Source organism: Oenanthe melanoleuca, chromosome 2, assembly GCF_029582105.1.
Source record: "Oenanthe melanoleuca isolate GR-GAL-2019-014 chromosome 2, OMel1.0, whole genome shotgun sequence".
Classification (NCBI taxonomy): Eukaryota; Metazoa; Chordata; class Aves; order Passeriformes; family Muscicapidae; genus Oenanthe; species Oenanthe melanoleuca.
Genome location: NC_079335.1, coordinates 99,195,983 through 99,214,076, shown reverse-complemented (window position 1 = coordinate 99,214,076; position 18,094 = coordinate 99,195,983). Strand labels below are relative to the sequence as shown.

Here is an 18,094-nt window from a genome sequence, read left to right as displayed (position 1 = left end):
TCCTCCTTATGGATGGTGTCCCATTGTCTAGTCCAGCCATCCATCTCCCCAGTGAGCCAGGACTCATGATAAGTTATGGACAGTGGCTTAGTGAGCTCTTGTGGCAGCTCCCTCGTGGTGATGGATCCCATCTGGTCCCATTGGCTTGCAAGCCTGTAAGTGGCTCAGAAGGTTACCAACTACTTCCTCCTGGATTACAGGGGGATTATTCTGTTCCCTATCTCCGTTCACCAGCTCAGAAGTTGTGAGAATGAGGATGACATCTCTTATTATTGAAAACTGTGGCAAAAAAGCTGTTAAGTACCTCAGCATTTTCTTCATCTCTGGTAAATATATTCCCCTTTTCCAATAAAGAATGGAACTTTTCTTTGCCCCTCCTTTTGGTATCAGTGGATTTATATAAACATTTCCTATTATTCTTCATAGAAGTGGCCAGGTTAAGTTCTAATTGAGCTTTCGCCTCTCTAATTTTTTTACATGACTTAACAACATCCTAAACACTTCTTGAGTTGCCTACCCCTTTTTCCAAAGGTGATACACCCTCTTTGTTTCCCTGAGCTTTTGCAAAAGCTCCCTACCCATCCAGGCCAGTTGTCTTTCCCTGTCAGCTCGTCTTTCAGTCCATATGAATAGCCTGCTCCTGCACTTTCAAGATTTCTTTCTTGCAGTATATCCATCCTTCCTGCACACCTTTGTTTTTAAGAGCTGTTTCCCAAATTACTCTCCAAATCAATCTCTTGAATAAGCCAAAGTCTGCCCTTTGGAAGTCCAGTGTAGAAGTTTTGTTGATGTCCCTTCTTGTTTCACCAAATATTGTGGAGTTTACTATTCCATGGTCACTGTACCCCAGATGGCCTCTGACCACCACATCTCCCACCAGCCTTCTCTGTTCATAAACAGCAGGTCTAGTGGAGCTTTCTCAAATCTCAGCTACAGTGATAACCTAATAAAGAAAAATTATTCTCTCTCACTCAAAGCCAAGATTTTCTCTTGCTCAGAAATCTCTGAGGGAGACCTATACAACACCCCTGAACTGTCATTCATCCCTTCCCTTTCCACTTCACTGTAGAAGGCCTGTGTAAAGCTGAAGCTTTCTTAAGAAAACTATTTTGTTCAGTAAAAGTTGATATACTTCTTCAAATGAGGCCCATTTTTACACAAAAAGAGTTAAAAATTAGTTTCATCTAAGTGAGAGAAAACAACGAGAAACCACCAGCACATCTATGACATGAGACTAGATGTTGTCAGACCCTTCCAGATCCAGAGATACTTTTTGTGACTTACGCAGAAACTTGCATACAGAAAAACGAGTATTAATGTTCTGTCTGTAACTGTGTATCTCAGATTTTCTTGTGAATAATCTCATTTTGAGAGCTGAAACATGAATAATAGCTGCACTCTCCCATCCTGCAACAAATAGCCTCATTTTATCACATTATTTCTTTTCTCTCTTTCAGCATGTAACTGTAGTGGGAGGTTATAATGGTAGCCAAATAGCTCCCATTTCTACCAGCATTTATGCTTGTTTATGACTTATTTGGGAAAGGCAATACTCTGGCTCAAATGCTCAAAGCAGCAATCTATCAGTTGTACTACACCCATCTGTGTGAGGAAAACCTGTGCTTTGTGTGCAGGAGAGGGTGAAACACTCATAGCATCTGGCAGGAGGCACTGACCTTGGGAAAAGCTGACAGTGCATCTTCTGTACACTCATCACATATCTTTGCCTCAATTCCAGAGCTCTGTACTTACACAGCTCTGTATGCAAGTCTGAAATATCTGTAGATAAAGCCAAGCCTAGGATATCTAAACTCCCAGTCTCTGCTGCTTTTAAGTATACCAGACGTGTCAAAAGAGGTTGGCCAAGTTTTCCTATATTGAGATTTTTGGGTTTTGGCGGGGTTTTTTTTTTTTGGTTTTTTTTTTGGTTTTTTTTTTTTTTTTTTGTTTGTTTGTTTTTTAATCCTGCATGTTCCCACTGTTCTGTGCAAATAAAGTAGCCCCAGTGTCTGAGGAACGTGAAGTTTTCCCACTTGCTTGTTCAGTGTGCCAACTCTGGTGTAGACAAGTTCCTTGTGAGGCATTGGTCTCAAGGGGCATTTAGCAGAACTCTAACATGTCATTACTGTGCATTTTTCAGACAAATCTCCATTTATATTAAGTCAACAATTTAACTGTAGTGTGCCAGTTTTTAAAATAGAATCATAGAATAGTTTGAATTGGAAGGGACCTTAAAGATCATATAGAGTTCCCAAGCTTCCTGTCATGTGCAGGGACACCTTTCACTGCTTAGTGCTCCATCCAGCCCGGCCTTACACATTTCCAGGGATGGAGCATTTGCAAGTTCTCTGGGCAACCTGTTCCACTCCCTCACCACCTTCACAGTAAAGAATTTTTTCTTAATATGCAATATAAACATACTTCCTTTCAGTTAGCAACATTTCCCCTTTGTTCTGTCACTGCATGCTCTTGTAAAAGGCCCCTCTCTGCATTTCTTGTAGGCTCCCTTCAGGTACTGGAAGGTTGCTATAAGGTCTCCCCAAAACGTCATTTCCAGGTTTAATTTCCAACTCGGCTTAAACCATGGCAGTATTCTGAGCAGAGCAGGAGAGCTCATCAGGTCTGAGTTTTCAAGATGAAGCCAGTTAAAACACCAAAAGAGATGTCTTAACTATTTACTTAATGTCCCAATGCTGTTTGAGAAACTATCAAAATAAACTCTCAAAGTAGTTGAAAGTGCAGAATTTGACTACTCTAGGGCTAAGCAGCCGGAACTGCACTGGTACCCTAAAGATATGGGAAAAGCATATCTGTGATATATGGATCCAGTCTGGCTCTCTGTGGGACTGCCTCCTTTCTGCCACCAGCACAGCTGCCTTCCTGCCAAACCCAGTTGCCTGTTAGCATGAGAAACAATTAATGAACTAAGCTGAATTTTGTCTGAAAAAAGCTAGCTGCTCAGGTTGTCCCTGTCCCTGTGGTGCCTTGGGTTTTAGTTTTCATATTTTTCATATGCTTGGTATATAATTCTGAAATTTCATCTTAGGTGTTAGTAAGTTCTCTTCACAGGGTACATAGACAAAACAATCCATTTCTAGATAGAGAATCAAGGACAACCGGTGCCCAAAAAGCACAAACAATGGCGAGGGAAAGGGGGCAACCCAGGAGTTGTTACTTCATAGCCTGGGGCTGTGGCTGGATAATTGACTCCAATATGTGCAGGAACCAAAACTTAGAAAAGTGCAAGAACTCGTGACCAGGATCCATCTTGGATTTGATTTGGGTGTAGCCCTGGCCAGGCTCTTGCACTGCCCAAGGTGTATCCTTTCAATAAATACCTATTAATTCATTTTTCTCTGTCTAGTCTCTATTCCAGGTCAGCCTCTCCAGGCATCACCTTTTGCCTGAGAAAGCTGCCCATTTGCCTTATATCTCTAGCTGGGATCAGAACTGCTTCCTCTGCAAATGATTGCTGTAAGAAAAAAATTTATAAAGTTGGAGAGCACAGTGTTATTTTTTTCCTCCTCTCCATCTATACATGTATGAACTAAGCCAATTAGGTATTCTGAAAACTTTAATTAACAAATTAGTTCTGAACTGGAAAAAATAGTCATGCTTTCTGTATTCATCAAGCTATGGTAAATTAACATAAGCTAACAATGCTTTTTTTAAATGCAATTATTTGAGCTTCATCTCTACAGACTTTGTTTCTTGGGTTGTGTTTTGAATTAAAAGGGCGATGTCTTTCCTTTCTAAACTTATTTTTTCAGTGCTCTCCTGGATAAACACTGGCACTTTTCTTTCCTCTTCATGAGGAAAGAAAACATCATCATCTTTTTCCTTCACCTTCACAAAATTCACTATCCACTTGCAATGAATGTTTGAATATTTTTTTCAGAGGAATGAGCTAGTGCAAATATTTTCATTTGTCTCTTTAAGAACTCCTTCTACAACTAATAGGTATTTATGAAAAATATTTCATTAGGCCAGATCGCTGAAGCACAGAAAACAACTTCTGAGGTCAACAAAGTGGCCATCACAGTTGCCTTCTAAAGGGGGATATAAGTGTTTACAGAGCTGAGGTGGGCTGTGGGTTACATTACAAACCAAAGTGGGTACATAGCTATTGATTTTGAAGGTGGAGAATTAAAAAAACTGATTATATGGGAGGATGTGAGGCAGATAAAGACATGAAATTTCACACCTTTTTTTTTTATGCAAAAAATGAGCTGAACCCATGTTCTTTATGTATTTTAAAACAAAAACAAGCCTAGAGACTGAAGTTAGCGCTACACAAAAAATTTATTATGAGTAATATCAAAAGCACATATTACTAATAAAATGTAAAGGTTTTCAGTTACTTTCACAGGTAACAGAGCTCCTAAAGGAGCCATGTCTTGAAATGAATAAAAAAAAAAAAAAAAGTCCTCAAAGAACACAAAGAACTCCCCCAGTACAAAACATCAGTTGCTTGTATTCTCTCTAAAGCATTCCAGAAATACTGTTTATACTGTGTGCAACACAAATAATGCTATGTCACACACAAACATGTTTTTTGGGGTCTATTAATAAAGTCAACCAGTAAAGGCTTCTCTTTTTCAACCATAAGTAACTTTCCACATTTTAAAATAGATTTAAGTGGATTTAATAAATAAGGGCTATCAATTTGTCCTGACTTCTGAAACCCTAGTTTGATCTACACTGTTCATGAGATGGTTTCAGCAAACATACTGAAGTGGACTGTAAAACTTGTGTTTATCTAAAGCACATATTTACAGAAAGAGAACTGCAGTTTATTTACGTTCTAAAGGGCAACTGTATTTTAGTGATTTAGCTCAGCAAGAGCTCTCTTATAGACATACAAAAGCTAAGTGGATGATACTACTCTCTCATGATTTTAACAGTTCTTTTATGCTACTCTGTACACTACTGTCAGGGTCATGTCAACTTACAAAAGACAATATATACTGTAACCTGGACAGTGAATTGAATAACTTTTTTCCTAAGAGGGTTTTAATCAAAATACAAGTTGTATTGTATAAGGTATCCTTAGTCAGCTCAAAGATGTCCTTGTCAACACAATGAGATTGAAGTATTCAAGGTGATGAACCACAGTGTGTGTGCTAACTCCATACTGTTCATTTGGACAAATGTTAGTCTAGAGGGACATCCTTACTTTAAGATGCATTCCCAAACTGAATTCCTGACAAGTCCTGTGAAAGTACAAGCCCAGACTGCTCATACAATCCAGGTTGATGGTAACTACCCCTTCCACATTCACTTTGCTGAAAGGAAAACTACATAAAATCCTTCCTATATTCCATTATACAATAGCAATAGACAATTGGAGAAGTAGTGATATTCATTATAGTATTGGAGATTTTAAAAGTGAAAGTAAAAAAGGCCTAGGCTGGGTGTCCCTAGAATCCTTCAAAGGCAAGGATCTAACAAACACCTTCACATTTTTTAGTAGAATTATTGCCATAGATCTGATTTACTTACTGGAAATGTCTGGGGAATAAAAGAATCATATCCCATTATAGATAAATTCATGCATCTTCCACACAGAAGGCAGAATTTAAAACTCCACTGAGAAGAAAAACCCTGTGACAATTACACCTATGCCAACACTTAAAATTTTTGATGCTTCTTTTATAGTCACATTAATAACTCTGATAACAGGCCAAGGTCAGCACACTGATTAAAAGGTAACCTGAAAGCTTAGATACAAGCTACACAGTGGTGCTAGGACTGTTTTTTGAACATCAGCTGCTCTACAGAAACTTCCTTTCATATTATGCTATCAATTTCATTGGTAGCATCAGATTCCCTGCTAATACTGGACTTAAAAGAGAACCAACCCCTGGGTGCCAAGTTTCCTCTTTTTATTCCATTGTGCAAATGATAATTTCCACATATCCAAAAATTCATTATGACCTTCATATTTTTACTGTCTACTGGGATTACTTCTGAAGGTCTAAGACTCTACTCAGTTTCAAGCTGCTTCCAATTATATTATATAACATTACATTATGTTGAAATAATGTAGAATTTCTTCCCTAAATTAAAATGGTATGAGATGGATGACAGGCAGCATTAATTCTCCTACTAGTGAGAAGTATAGGGTCTAATAGCTTGGGGACCATGAAAAGGAGATTGATAATGCATTATGTCAAAAGTGTGCTAAGAATCCTTCTCGTGATGTGATGCAGTCCATTGATCCTATTGATGGCAGGTCATAAGATGTTAGACCTTATCACCTTGACATCACATATGAAAAAGTTAATGAGGATAGATTCTAAAAAGCTGCAGAGAGAACTTACTGAAAGCTCTCCTTTTCTCTGATGCCACTTTAGCTACTAAGGTGGCAGCAATAGAATTCTGTGGGAAAAGAGGTATTACAAAAAGGGAAGGAACTGCAATCTTTTAGATAGTCTACTGACTAGATTCCAGTTAAAATTTGATCTCTCAATGACTGAATGGCACATATATATGTGCTAATTGTGTTGACTCCAGTATTAGTCATTTTAGAAAACAAAATTTTTTTTTTTCAAAGATAATGCATCCTCATATTCTCCAATATATATATATTAAATTGCATCATTTAATATACTTGGAACTGTATAGTTTACACAGGAGGAGAATCTGAGCTAATAATTGACAGAAAACTCAAAATTATTTTTCTTAATAAGTCCATCCAAAGCAAAAAGTTTTGGGATTTATTAGCACTGAAAGATTTCACAATTTTTGCATATATATAGATAAAAGTAATAGTGACAGACACAAAAAAAAGAGAAGCCATTAACACTTCTCTTTGTGTGGTGCTTTTTTCCCTCACATAAGTTACAGACATTTAAAAAATTATCTGTACCTTTGTTATGCTAGCACTAAACAGCACACAAATAACTTTAAAATTAAAATGAAAAATATGTTAAACACTATGATATAGTAAAGTATTAAGACACAGTTGTTTAAAATTAAATATTCCCTTCTACCAAAAGGGTAGAAACTGACTACATCTAGCTTTGTCTGAACAGTTGCTAATTCAGTACTGTTTAAATTTTTAAGTACAAGTCTTTGCTTATAAGCCTTTAACATAATAGAGGAGTCACCACACCACCTCTGCCAACCTACATTCACTGCCAAATTCAATGCATCCTTCTCTCTCCATAGAAGTTTTGTCACAGCTGAATTTCAAAGGATCCTCACCCTGTTTTCTTTGCAGGCCTGATGGGGATTTCAGCACTTCCTTTGTCCAGCATTAACTCTAGTTAAACTTGCTGGTAAGTAGTAGTATATCTAGTAGTAGTATAGTTGTTCACAAAGAAAAACAACAAATTTTTTTACATTTTCTGGAGCCTTCTTGTTCCCTATTCTTTCTACGACAATAAAATCAAAGTTTTTTGGTTGTTTTTATCAGCTGCTATGATTAAAAGTGCCCAAGAAGGCAGAAGAAGGAGAGGACACATGAGACAGGCTTTTGGGGTCCATGAATGGCAGAGCTAGTATAAAATGCAGACTATATTGTATGCCCAAGTTTTTGGCTCTTTGTGATAAAGGAAGTAGAGACTCACAGTTGTAATGATCATATAAATCAAAGATTCTTACTCACTGATATGGGAATTGTGGAAATATGGAAATTTTAATATGTGTTGGTATGAATTTGCAAGACACTGACAGACCTGTAGGTAAGCACTAAATATTTGTTTCTACAACCAGCAATTTTTCCTGTAATGAAAATTTTCACACCCAGAGAAAAGTGAAAATTTTCATCTTTTTCACCTCCCCCTCCCCCAATAACCCCCCAGGATACTTCTCCTTGTTTAACAAGAAATAAGGTTGAGAACAGGAACAAGGGGCAATGCAGAAGGACCACCAAGTAAATTGATTTGGGGAGGTTAACATTTCTAATCAAATTTCTATCCATCAAATATTCATTTCCTTTGACATAAGTATGCATACTAACCCATAAGTTGTTGAAGGCTTACAGGGGTCTAAGTAGACAGATGTGGAAAATGAAAAATATTTTCAGAAACTGACACAGAAACCCACCCTGCATATATATCAACATATACCAGATCACTGCCATTCCACAAAGATTTAATTCTATTTGCCTAAATCACTAGTTATAGTGTAAATGAATTGTTATCAAACATGAGAGTAAATTAATGGATGTTTCCCCTTTCGAAGCCTCTCAAAAACTGCTGAAAATATTAAATTCTTTTGGGTGTGCATCCTTCCAATTGCAACATTTATAGCAGGAAACTGAAACAACTGTAGTGACAACTTCAACCTTCTAGATAATATGATGTGGCTGCCCAGTGAATCAGTGTCTTAGTCAATGCAATAAAATATACTATCTATTCAAATAAAGTGTTTTGCCAGTCTAGAGTGAAGTGCCATGAAAACAGGAAAGAAAAATAATTGGGTTGGAGAGTAGAATTTTCAAATGTGCATTTCTTTAATTTAAAGGGTCTGGGGCTAGAGGAGGGGGAGTCTTTCCATTTAATGACTTGAGCACAGTGTGGTTTAAATAGCACATTTGATTTGGGAATCTATTAGCTGATAATGACTCCTTGGAGAGAAAAAAAAATGAATTCACTTATTACTGGTTTGATTAGCAATATCAGTAATTCTATGAAGTTGTAAAATAGCTCAGTATTAAAACTGTGGTATTTTCCATCACTTACAGAAGCAGGAGCATAAACACAGAGAGATGGGTTCCTGTGTTAAACGCACTCCTGAGTTCTGCAGTACTTTTACTGCCACTAGGATTAGGAAAATTATATTTATTCATGTATATAGAACCTCAGTTTTGAAAGGTATTTGTGCTATGCTTCATAGATACTAAGAGATGAATAACAGCAATCTAGCAAAGCTGCTATATAAACAAAGAGATGAAACTGCTATTTAACAAAGAGGTGCAACTAAATTCCCAATGAGGAAATAAAGCCAGTGTTTGATTAATGACAACACTGATCCATATTGATAAAGAAATATCATTAAAAGAAACTGCACTGTAGAGATTATAAGGATAAGAAAGGGAAGGGTGAACATAATTAAAAGAAAAAAAATTAAATTCCAAATGTCAATCTGCCTTTCACTTAGAACAGAATAAATAGTCTTATGAAGTAAAAGGAGAAATAATCATCTAAAAGCAACCAAGCTGATGCTAAGTTGTATTTTATTAAAGTGGTTCTGGTACTCTTTTTTAAACTTAGAACAGGGAATAGAACAGAAATGGACATAACTCTAGTCATACAACAGAATTCAACCTGAACAATAAGCAGAGTTTTAGGGCTGAAGCACCACTCCTTTCATCTCCTTTCATCTATTTCAAGACACAGCTGAAGGGACCTGACAGCGTACCAAAGCACACAGTCCAACACACTGCAACAGAAATTCTGAGAACTGCAAAAGGCATGTAACAAAATACATGGAGCACTGAAATAAAAGCCTGCGACCAGCATAAAACATCTATTCTCATTCAGAAGCAACAAACCACGTTATCTGCTAGTCTGTAGCCCCAGACAAAGAAATTGCCAATGCTCCTGTCTGGCCACAGGCTTTGCATCAGATCTGCAGGCCTGTAGCACTAGAGTTCATCAATTATATTTCTCTAGGCCAGTCTTCTGTTTAGCTCACTTAGTTGCAATAGGAATTCTTTAACAACCAGTAACATAACCAATAACATAACCTGTTTTACATTTAAGTTATTTTGATATATTTCTGTTCCTATCATGCCTATTCTGCAGAGAATAAACTGTCTCTGTATTAAAATGTAGGGTAAAGGACCACAATCATGGGATGACAGCAGAAATATTAAATGTATAGGCACAGGTTGACATCAGAAGAAGGTGGACTTTAAGTAACTCACTACTTCAATTGCTAGTCATTAAAAGAAAGTAACTCCGGGGCCTGGCTAAAGTTGATTTTAGAGAGCAAAGGAAAAAAAATAAAAAAACAAAGAAGGAAATAAAGAGATCAAAGAACAAGAATTCTACACCTGTAAAGCACAAATATACAGAGAAGTTGCAGACAATAAACCAAGATCAGTGCCAGGGCTCCGAGGGTACCAACAGGCCATAATTGCATTACCCAGTGGAAAACCCACTCACCCAGCCAGTGAGCCTGGGGGTCACATTTCAGCTTCCAGGTACTACCTGAGCCACATCATAGGAATATCTATGCCTTGACTCACCCCATATTCTCCCCCACTTGCAGATTATGGTTCCTGGCTTCACATTAGACCCAGCTCATCCCTTCCTACATGAAGACCTCCAGACAGCTGGCAGGGCTGGCAGTGCTGCCAGCACTACTCACCCTGTTTATGGACAGGGGATGGTGCCCCATTATCATTAAACCAGGTAGGCCATCAAATTTATGCACCTATTCTTCCAACCACTGAATCTGAGGCAGCTTTGTTACATCCGAACAAAGAAATATTACAGATACTTGTTACATTACAGATATATCTGCAAAAGCCAAAGTCTCTGTGTTGATAGAAAAACACCTGAATGACAGCAGTCATTGCTGAGGTGGGAACAAGTCACATCAACAAATCGAAGCTATTCATTTTTGCTCCAACCATGGCCTTGCAAGTGCTCATTTACCCAGCAAAGACAGGTATACCCTTTTCTGTGAAGTCATTTATGTAGCTGTTCTGTATGAGTCCATCAACATCAGCCATGTCAACCATGCTGCTACATGTTACTGGTAGAGCCCTTCTCCCTGGAGAGAAATTACTGCCCCATACAAGGAAAGAGGAATTAATTCAGTTCATAAAAACAGTCTGTTCAAACAAGCGTAAGCAATAGTATTCCACATAAAACACATTTTCACATTAAAAATATCATTCATCACTTTTTGAAATTTCCAGACATTAAGGTTGAGAATGCCCCTTACCTCCTCGCTTGTTTAACTTGGCATACCCTGGCACATAGCTGCTTGTCATGGATGATGAACTGCTGAAGGAGGAATGGGGTAACGCTGAGATCAGAGGTTCATCACACTTTTCTGAAACACAAGAAAACAGATTCACTTTATTCACTTAATTATTCATATATATTAAGTGACAGTGTGTCTTTTTTTTCCCACTCTGGGTGATAACTCATCGTTGTTATGGAATGCATGTAGCTACATCACAGCTTTTCAACAAACAACTCCTACAAACACAAACGAACAAAGCAAACAAAAATTCATTTCAAAAAACCACAAGAAAACCCACGACCCTCCTCCCCCTCCCTCCCCCACTGACATGAGAAAATAAAGATTTCAACCATTGACAAAATAAGGTAATGGTAATATCTAACCACAAGCCATCACCCTCCTTAGGGATACAGCAGCTGAAGAAAAAAGCCTACCCTGATATATGTGGGATGTTTTTGGTTCCACAAAAAGCTAGTGCTAATAAAAAGTATTATCATGACAGATTTCTAAGAAGTAGATAAGATACAGATTTACACATTTTCATTTCTGTAACACGAGTGCTGATAAATCTAATATTAAAACAAAAAAAAAAAAGGAAAATTAATTAGGGAACATTTATGAATGCCTAGGAATTATCAGATACAACAGTTTCACTGAAAAAAAAATATGCTAACTAATCTCTATAATTCAAGTATTTCACTTCCATTTTAGGCCATTATAAAGAAGACTAACTTGGTATTAGCATCTAAAATGGAAAAAAAAAAAAAGTAAATCTTAGCCCTCCCAATGAAGAAAACCTGCAAAACGAATCTTCTTTTGTATGATATAAATTAGAATGAAGAGAACTGGCTTAGTATTTTTCAAGTACTTAATTAATGTACTGCTTTTTGTGGAGCTTTTGTAGGTTTTTCACCAGATGGGAGAAATATGCAGCTTAAATTACTCATTTACATCACAGTCTCTGCTGTAAATGGAAATACCCTCAATTTATGTATCTAGAAAGCATAGGTGGTCCACAATAGCTCTAAACATGCATAAGCATCGCACTTAATGCTCAGACACAAGACCTAGGTTTTGGTACAATTGCTAATAAACATACACAAAAGTTTGGTCAGACTGGATCACACATGGAGACCTAATTAATCCTACATTCTGAAGAACTTTAGGAGGGAAAAAAAAGGATTCTGAGTGAATCAAGTAATATATAATTCTCTTAAAATGTGCAGTCTCATGTAGTGAAAAATAAAATTACTTTCATGGGAATTCATGGGAATAGAAACCAAAGTACAGAAATACTAAAGAATATTCATTCAGGAATCAGCATTTTGACATTTAACAAAGAAAATAGGTGTCCTTTACAAATCTCCAAGTTAACAAACATTAGGGGGAAAAAAATCCACACAAGCATAAGCAAGAGTAAAGGGCAGCTGCTTTGGACTGAACTAAAGGATAGTTCCAATGACTTTGAAGTTCACTACCTCAGTATTTAACGATGGAATTTTGACAAGGGAAGATATATGGTTTGAAACATTATTGTTTATACCACAAACCAGAAAGATCGATTTCCTCCCTCTGCTTTGGCTGCAGCAGAGCAGCACATTTGGTGAGCAGCCTGCAGCTCGCCCCACAGCTCCTCAGCAGCACACTGGGGCTGCTCACACCTCTGCCTGGGAGCAGGGATATGGCACAGAGGAAAGGCCTGTGCTTTCAGATCCTGGGTGCCAGGTTGCTTTTATTTCAGTCAGAGAGGTGCAAGGTTAGAGCTAAGAATAGAAATGCCAGTTTTTAGTGCCATAATCATACAAACGTAGAACTACTTGACAAAGTTTTTCTGAAGCATTTCTTTATCTATCAGTTTATTCTCTATCGATCATAATAACTTTTCAGCTTGCAAACTGCTTGTGCTGCCATTTCTTTTTTAGCATTACTTAGCTAGAGACTTGAAGGCATTTGCCATTAATCCTGTTGTCTAGGTAAAAACGGAATGAAACATTTAAAAGCAGAGCAACACACAATCAGAATTTTGAACAAATACATAACAAAATCTCTTTAAATAACTTTCATATGCTTATATTACATGATATTTACCCTTAAGGGAAAAAAACATGTTCTCATGAGTAATGAAAGCTAAGAATGAACATGTACCTTTGTTCTGTTTCCTGAGGGTTTTTAAATATATTTTGTAAAGGAAATTGTTAGCTTTATACCATTTTCTGCCACCCATAGCTTCAAACTGGAGTGGGAGGAAAAACCTGCATCTTCTTGAAAATTATAAATTTTTATAATTGGGATTATAAAAACTTAGTTACAAAAAATGTGTTCAGCTTATGCAATTTGACTTATTACCAATATAATGGGAGGCTACTTGTCACGGTGTGACTTGGATTTGCCAACCTTAATATATTTAATTTTTTTTAGAGGTGGGACCCAGGAGTAGAGACAAGGCAGGCTTAAAACTTAGAAAGGTACAAGAAGAAATTTATTAATAACACAAAAAATATTCAGAATAAGATCCCTAGATTGTTTCCTCCTCCCCTTCATTCAGCATTTCTTACCAACAAACATACAGAGAGCACTTCAGTCAGTGATACATTCAAAAAATCAGTTCAGTTTACTTAAGAGAGAAAAGTCCCTTTTTGGTTATGGCTTAGGGGGCGTCTTCACCTTCACAATCACATCCGCCCGGAAAAAATATTGGAGATTATTATTTTCCTTCCATTTCTGTCACAGTCCTTTCAGAGCTGTGCAATGGGTTATGTTACACACATGGGGTAGTACTTTTAAAGGCAGGCTGCTGAAAAAACAAGATTCTCTTCATCTCCTTCACTATCAAATGTCTCTGTCTTTATTCCAGTCCCAGGACAGAGAGAGTTTCATTCACCGAGGCACTAAAGTCATCTCCTTCTCTATTAAATGTCTCTGTTCACTTTTCAGTCCCAGAACAGAGAGCTCTTATTTCTCCAAGGCAAAAATAAGGTGGTTCTTCTCAAGCACCCAAAACCTCCCCAGGTGTATTTCACAGTTTAAAGGAATTTTAGTGAAGTCACAATCCCCTTAGCCCACAAAAAGGTTTTCAGCTACTTATCAGTTTGCATCTTTTCAATCTCTTCCCACCAGGAACTTTATCTTTATTGTGCTGACTCCTGGAGTCTCCAGGCTTTATTTCTTCCCATTCAGGAGAGCTTAGGAAAAATCGAGGATCTTATCCAGGCATGAAGAAGTTACAATTGTATCCAGATCGTGAAGAAACAGCATGGGCAGCTGGAGGCCTCTTCTCTCAGAACGAGGAGGGAAGGGAGAAGGGAGAGCCTTTGCTGGCTCCCCGATCCCCCCTGCTCGGCCATGCCCCGTGCAGAGAGGAGCTCCGGGCCGCGCGGGGCCATGCGGTCAGAGAGGGGGGCCGGGACCATGCGGCCGGGCCGGGCCCCCCGCAGAGCCGGGGCTGGGGTCCGAAGCCGGGCCCCAGCAGAGCCGGGGTGCCGAGCTGGGCCCCCCGCAGAGCCGGGGCACCGGGCCGGACTCCAGGCCGAGCCCAGAGCCGAGCCGGAGCCCCCCAGCCGGGGGTCCACCACCCCCGGAGACCGGAAGCCAAAAGAGAGAGAGCAAACTTGATCTGCTGTGATTTGTGAAAGCGAAATAACTTTTCATTGGTTTCCCGAGCTGTCCATCACCACATCAGCTCTCTGATTGGTGGCAGCAGCTCACAGGGGAAGCTCCCAGAGACGGGAGAGCCCCTCCCACTTCCCAGCCTCAGGGGGCCTGCTCGGAGGTAAATCCACCCCTCCCCCCAAGCACGTGAAACCAACGCACTACTGCTTACTATAGTCTAAAATATTGTGAAATAAAAGATCTATCTTAAAACATAAATAAACTTTTAAAATGTTATTTTAAAAATATGATCAAACTCTTCATTTCTGCAACAGAAATAAAGATAGATTTTTGGCACTGGGCTCAAGTAAGACATGACAGATGAAAGAAGCCTCTCCCAACAACAGAAGCTCATCAGAACTTGACATCTTTCACTGGTTCCAGTAGCTATTGAGAAAATCCCCTCCTTTTAATTTGACAGCTGTTATATTTGTGCAACTACTGAAGATGCACAGAAGTAAATATGGAAAATCTATTTGGAATGAATGCTAGTTTCTAAATCATAATCATCTGCCTTATGTCTGTTTCACTAACCCATACTCTTGGATTTAAAAGAATAAGACAGAGAAGCTTGACTTAGTAAAAAAATAAAATTCCACAGGAGGCATCCCTCTATTTACCACTGTGGTCACAATTTTACAGACAGTCATGAATATGCTTCATGTGATGTACATGTGCTTCTGGAGTATTTAATCTGAGCCCTCTGATTTCTTAATTTGGTTGTAATCATCAATACTGTGGTGGGGGCTAGGATAAAACCTCCAGTTGATACTATTTGCCCTCATCATTATTTAGAACTGTAATCCTGCCCTGTGTCTATTTTGACATACCAACTAATAAGGGAAAAAATATCATTCTTTTAAGGAAAACAAACCTCCCAATCTGCCTGGTCACTTAGGAAAATGGGAAATGTGTATGAATTATAGGGAGGGACTGTATTTCAGATTAATAGACTTTAAAAAGTTATTGCATTTCATCATTAACTCATGACTTTAGGTCCAACAGAACAAAAGTTAAAAGACTGCTTACATAAGCTAATATTTCTAGCCCTGTATGAAAGTTTCACTAAATATATTGCACTATTTAAACTTCCATCAGAATATGAAATACTGTTATACCACAGATTTAAGAGAGAAAAAAATCCTAGGGAACCTTTTGTTCTTCTAGTGTCATAGACAGGTAGAAGAATTATAAAAGAAAGTCCTTATAAAATCAGGCCTTGCTCTGCTAATTTAATAGCTGGCTTGTCACTTCTTATAAGCTAAGTGGTTTGCAAGTTCCCATGTGGAAACAGTCTTGGGAATGAGAGTTCTTTAACACAACAAACTATTCCTGGGTGAAAAACAACTACACTTAGGTAAACAATGGATTTGTGCCATGAGAATCAGTGAAGAAATATGTAAACAATTCAAGAATAGAGAGATTTGATGGAAAAGTAAAATACCTTTTACTAACCAATAGAGTAATTGGCAAGAAAGCTATTAGCCAATTAAAGTTGATCATGAGGTCTGTAAAAATGGTATAAAATGAGTTGTGTGAATAAAGAATTGGCTTTTCTGCATGAAGAAAATGAAGTCTCGGCAGATTTATTACAACATTCCAGCAGTTTTAGTTACTTCCTGCAGAATCCAATTTTTTACTTACTGTAACCAGAATCATATATACCTTCCTGTTACTGAGATATAATAGCCTTCCCCATATAAGTCAATGCACTGTGCCCTGTTAATCAATTACAGAGCACACTCTCCTGCCAGCATCGCAGCAGCAAAGGAATAAACTCTCCTCCATACCATTTATCTCAGTGATATATTAACAGCCAAGGCAGCTTTGGTCCATTTAAATGCTAACTTTTTGAAGAAAAAAGACTCTTCCACTCCACTCTATTCTTTTTAGATCAAGAGAACTGATAACTTTGTCATAGGTATGATGACATTTGCTAAACTCTGACTTCCTTATTCAGAGGGAAATAACTAGAATATGTCCATCAAAAACAAGTCGTCTTAAGATTCTAATAATTAGATCAATGGAATGAAGGCCACCTAATGTCATTAAACACAAATGCAAGACATATGCAATCCCCAGTTTTCAAATTCCTCACGACCTAAAGATCATTGAAAAAAAAGTGTGCTGTGCACTTGCTCTCTTCTTACATATTTTCTCAGGCACCTGGCTATTGGAAACCAAATAGCAGATGAGATGGATCTCTGGTCCTATCAACTGCAGCCTCTCATATTTCTAGTATTCACACTTGACAAAACAAAAATATATCTGCCCATTTTTTCCTTTTGATATGTAAACTGTAAAATAGTTTTACAGTCTATTTATATATTATTTTTATATCCTACTCATCATGCTGGATAAGCTAAAAAAGGCCCATTTCCTATTTTGCCTGCAATTCCTTTAATTCCCACTTACAAGTCTGTGAATTATTTGGGGAATCGGGACCATGTTATTTGAAGGGACAGCTGTGGATTGCAGCACAAAACAGACCATATACACACAAAGTCTCTTCTCAACCCCACAGGTATTAAAGCTTATCCTCACTGTACCAGTCACTTCAATGATTTTTGATGGGCAAAGCAGTGTGAAATACCTTGATGCTTCACTTCACAGAAGTCTGTTCAAATGCTTCCTGATCAATAAACAGGTCACCTGTAAAGTTGCTGACATATGATATCAAAGTAGTCTGAGCAGATGAAAAAAAATATGCAGTTCATCTGTTTCTTCTTGACATTTGTAACTAGCAGTAGATTAGAATGCATACAAACTATATAAAAATACTAAGAAATGGAAACAATATGCATTTATAGTCACAGGTATTTTTTGTGAATAATTTGGAGCTGCATCAGAGGGTCTCCCAGAAGCTCTTTCAAAGAATCTGTCAGCAAAGTTAGAAGACAAGCTATGATGTGCACTAAAAATGAAAAATATTTGGATACTGATAACCCTAACTTATCAGAAATATTTGATGGTGACTTACTAAGTATGCTTTTGAATAAGAAAGGCTTTTACATCACATGGTTCAGCGTGCACTGAGGAACATACCTTTAATTAAATCCCAAATCCACAATTCACCCCTCCTGCTTTAAAATCTTCAGTCAAGATTTCCTATCAAATTATAATTTAGGACAACAGTTTTGCTGAAGGAGAGATCTAAGGCATAAACATTCCACAAATAAAAACTTTACTAATAATAGCTCAATATGTGTATTTCAGAAATGAAGAACTCACAAGCTGAACAGCACAGATTCAAAAAGGGAAATTACTGCAATGTCATTATTGTGTCATGTTTAAAAATAACCGTAATAAATTGCTAACAGAAGATGAAAGAGATGATTCAACCTGTATCAGCACTGAAAAAAATATCACAGCCAAGAAATATCCAAAGCCCTGACTCTCTAACCAAAAATCCTAATCAGTTCTCTTTTACACTAGAAAAACAGAAGTTTTACAATACAAACCACAAAATCTGAACTATTAACAGTGTGTCCAACTCATTAATTATACAAGAATGTCT

At 37.7% G+C, this 18,094-nt stretch overlaps 1 protein-coding gene and 1 long non-coding RNA gene across 2 annotated transcripts in view; both read right to left on the bottom strand.

Annotated features, from left to right (window-relative positions):
- Positions 1–18,094, bottom strand: part of CNTNAP2 (contactin associated protein 2) — a 1,042,550-nt gene that overhangs the window by 700,694 nt on the left and 323,762 nt on the right. The window contains exon 2 of the mRNA XM_056484872.1: positions 10,906–11,016. Within this exon, the coding sequence (XP_056340847.1) occupies positions 10,906–11,016 (111 nt within the window). The remainder of the gene's footprint in view (positions 1–10,905; positions 11,017–18,094) is intronic.
- LOC130249800 (uncharacterized) overlaps positions 13,450–18,094 on the bottom strand; it is a 168,023-nt gene continuing 163,378 nt past the window's right edge. The window contains exon 2 of the long non-coding RNA XR_008839854.1: positions 13,450–13,593. This is a non-coding gene — a long non-coding RNA (uncharacterized LOC130249800). The remainder of the gene's footprint in view (positions 13,594–18,094) is intronic.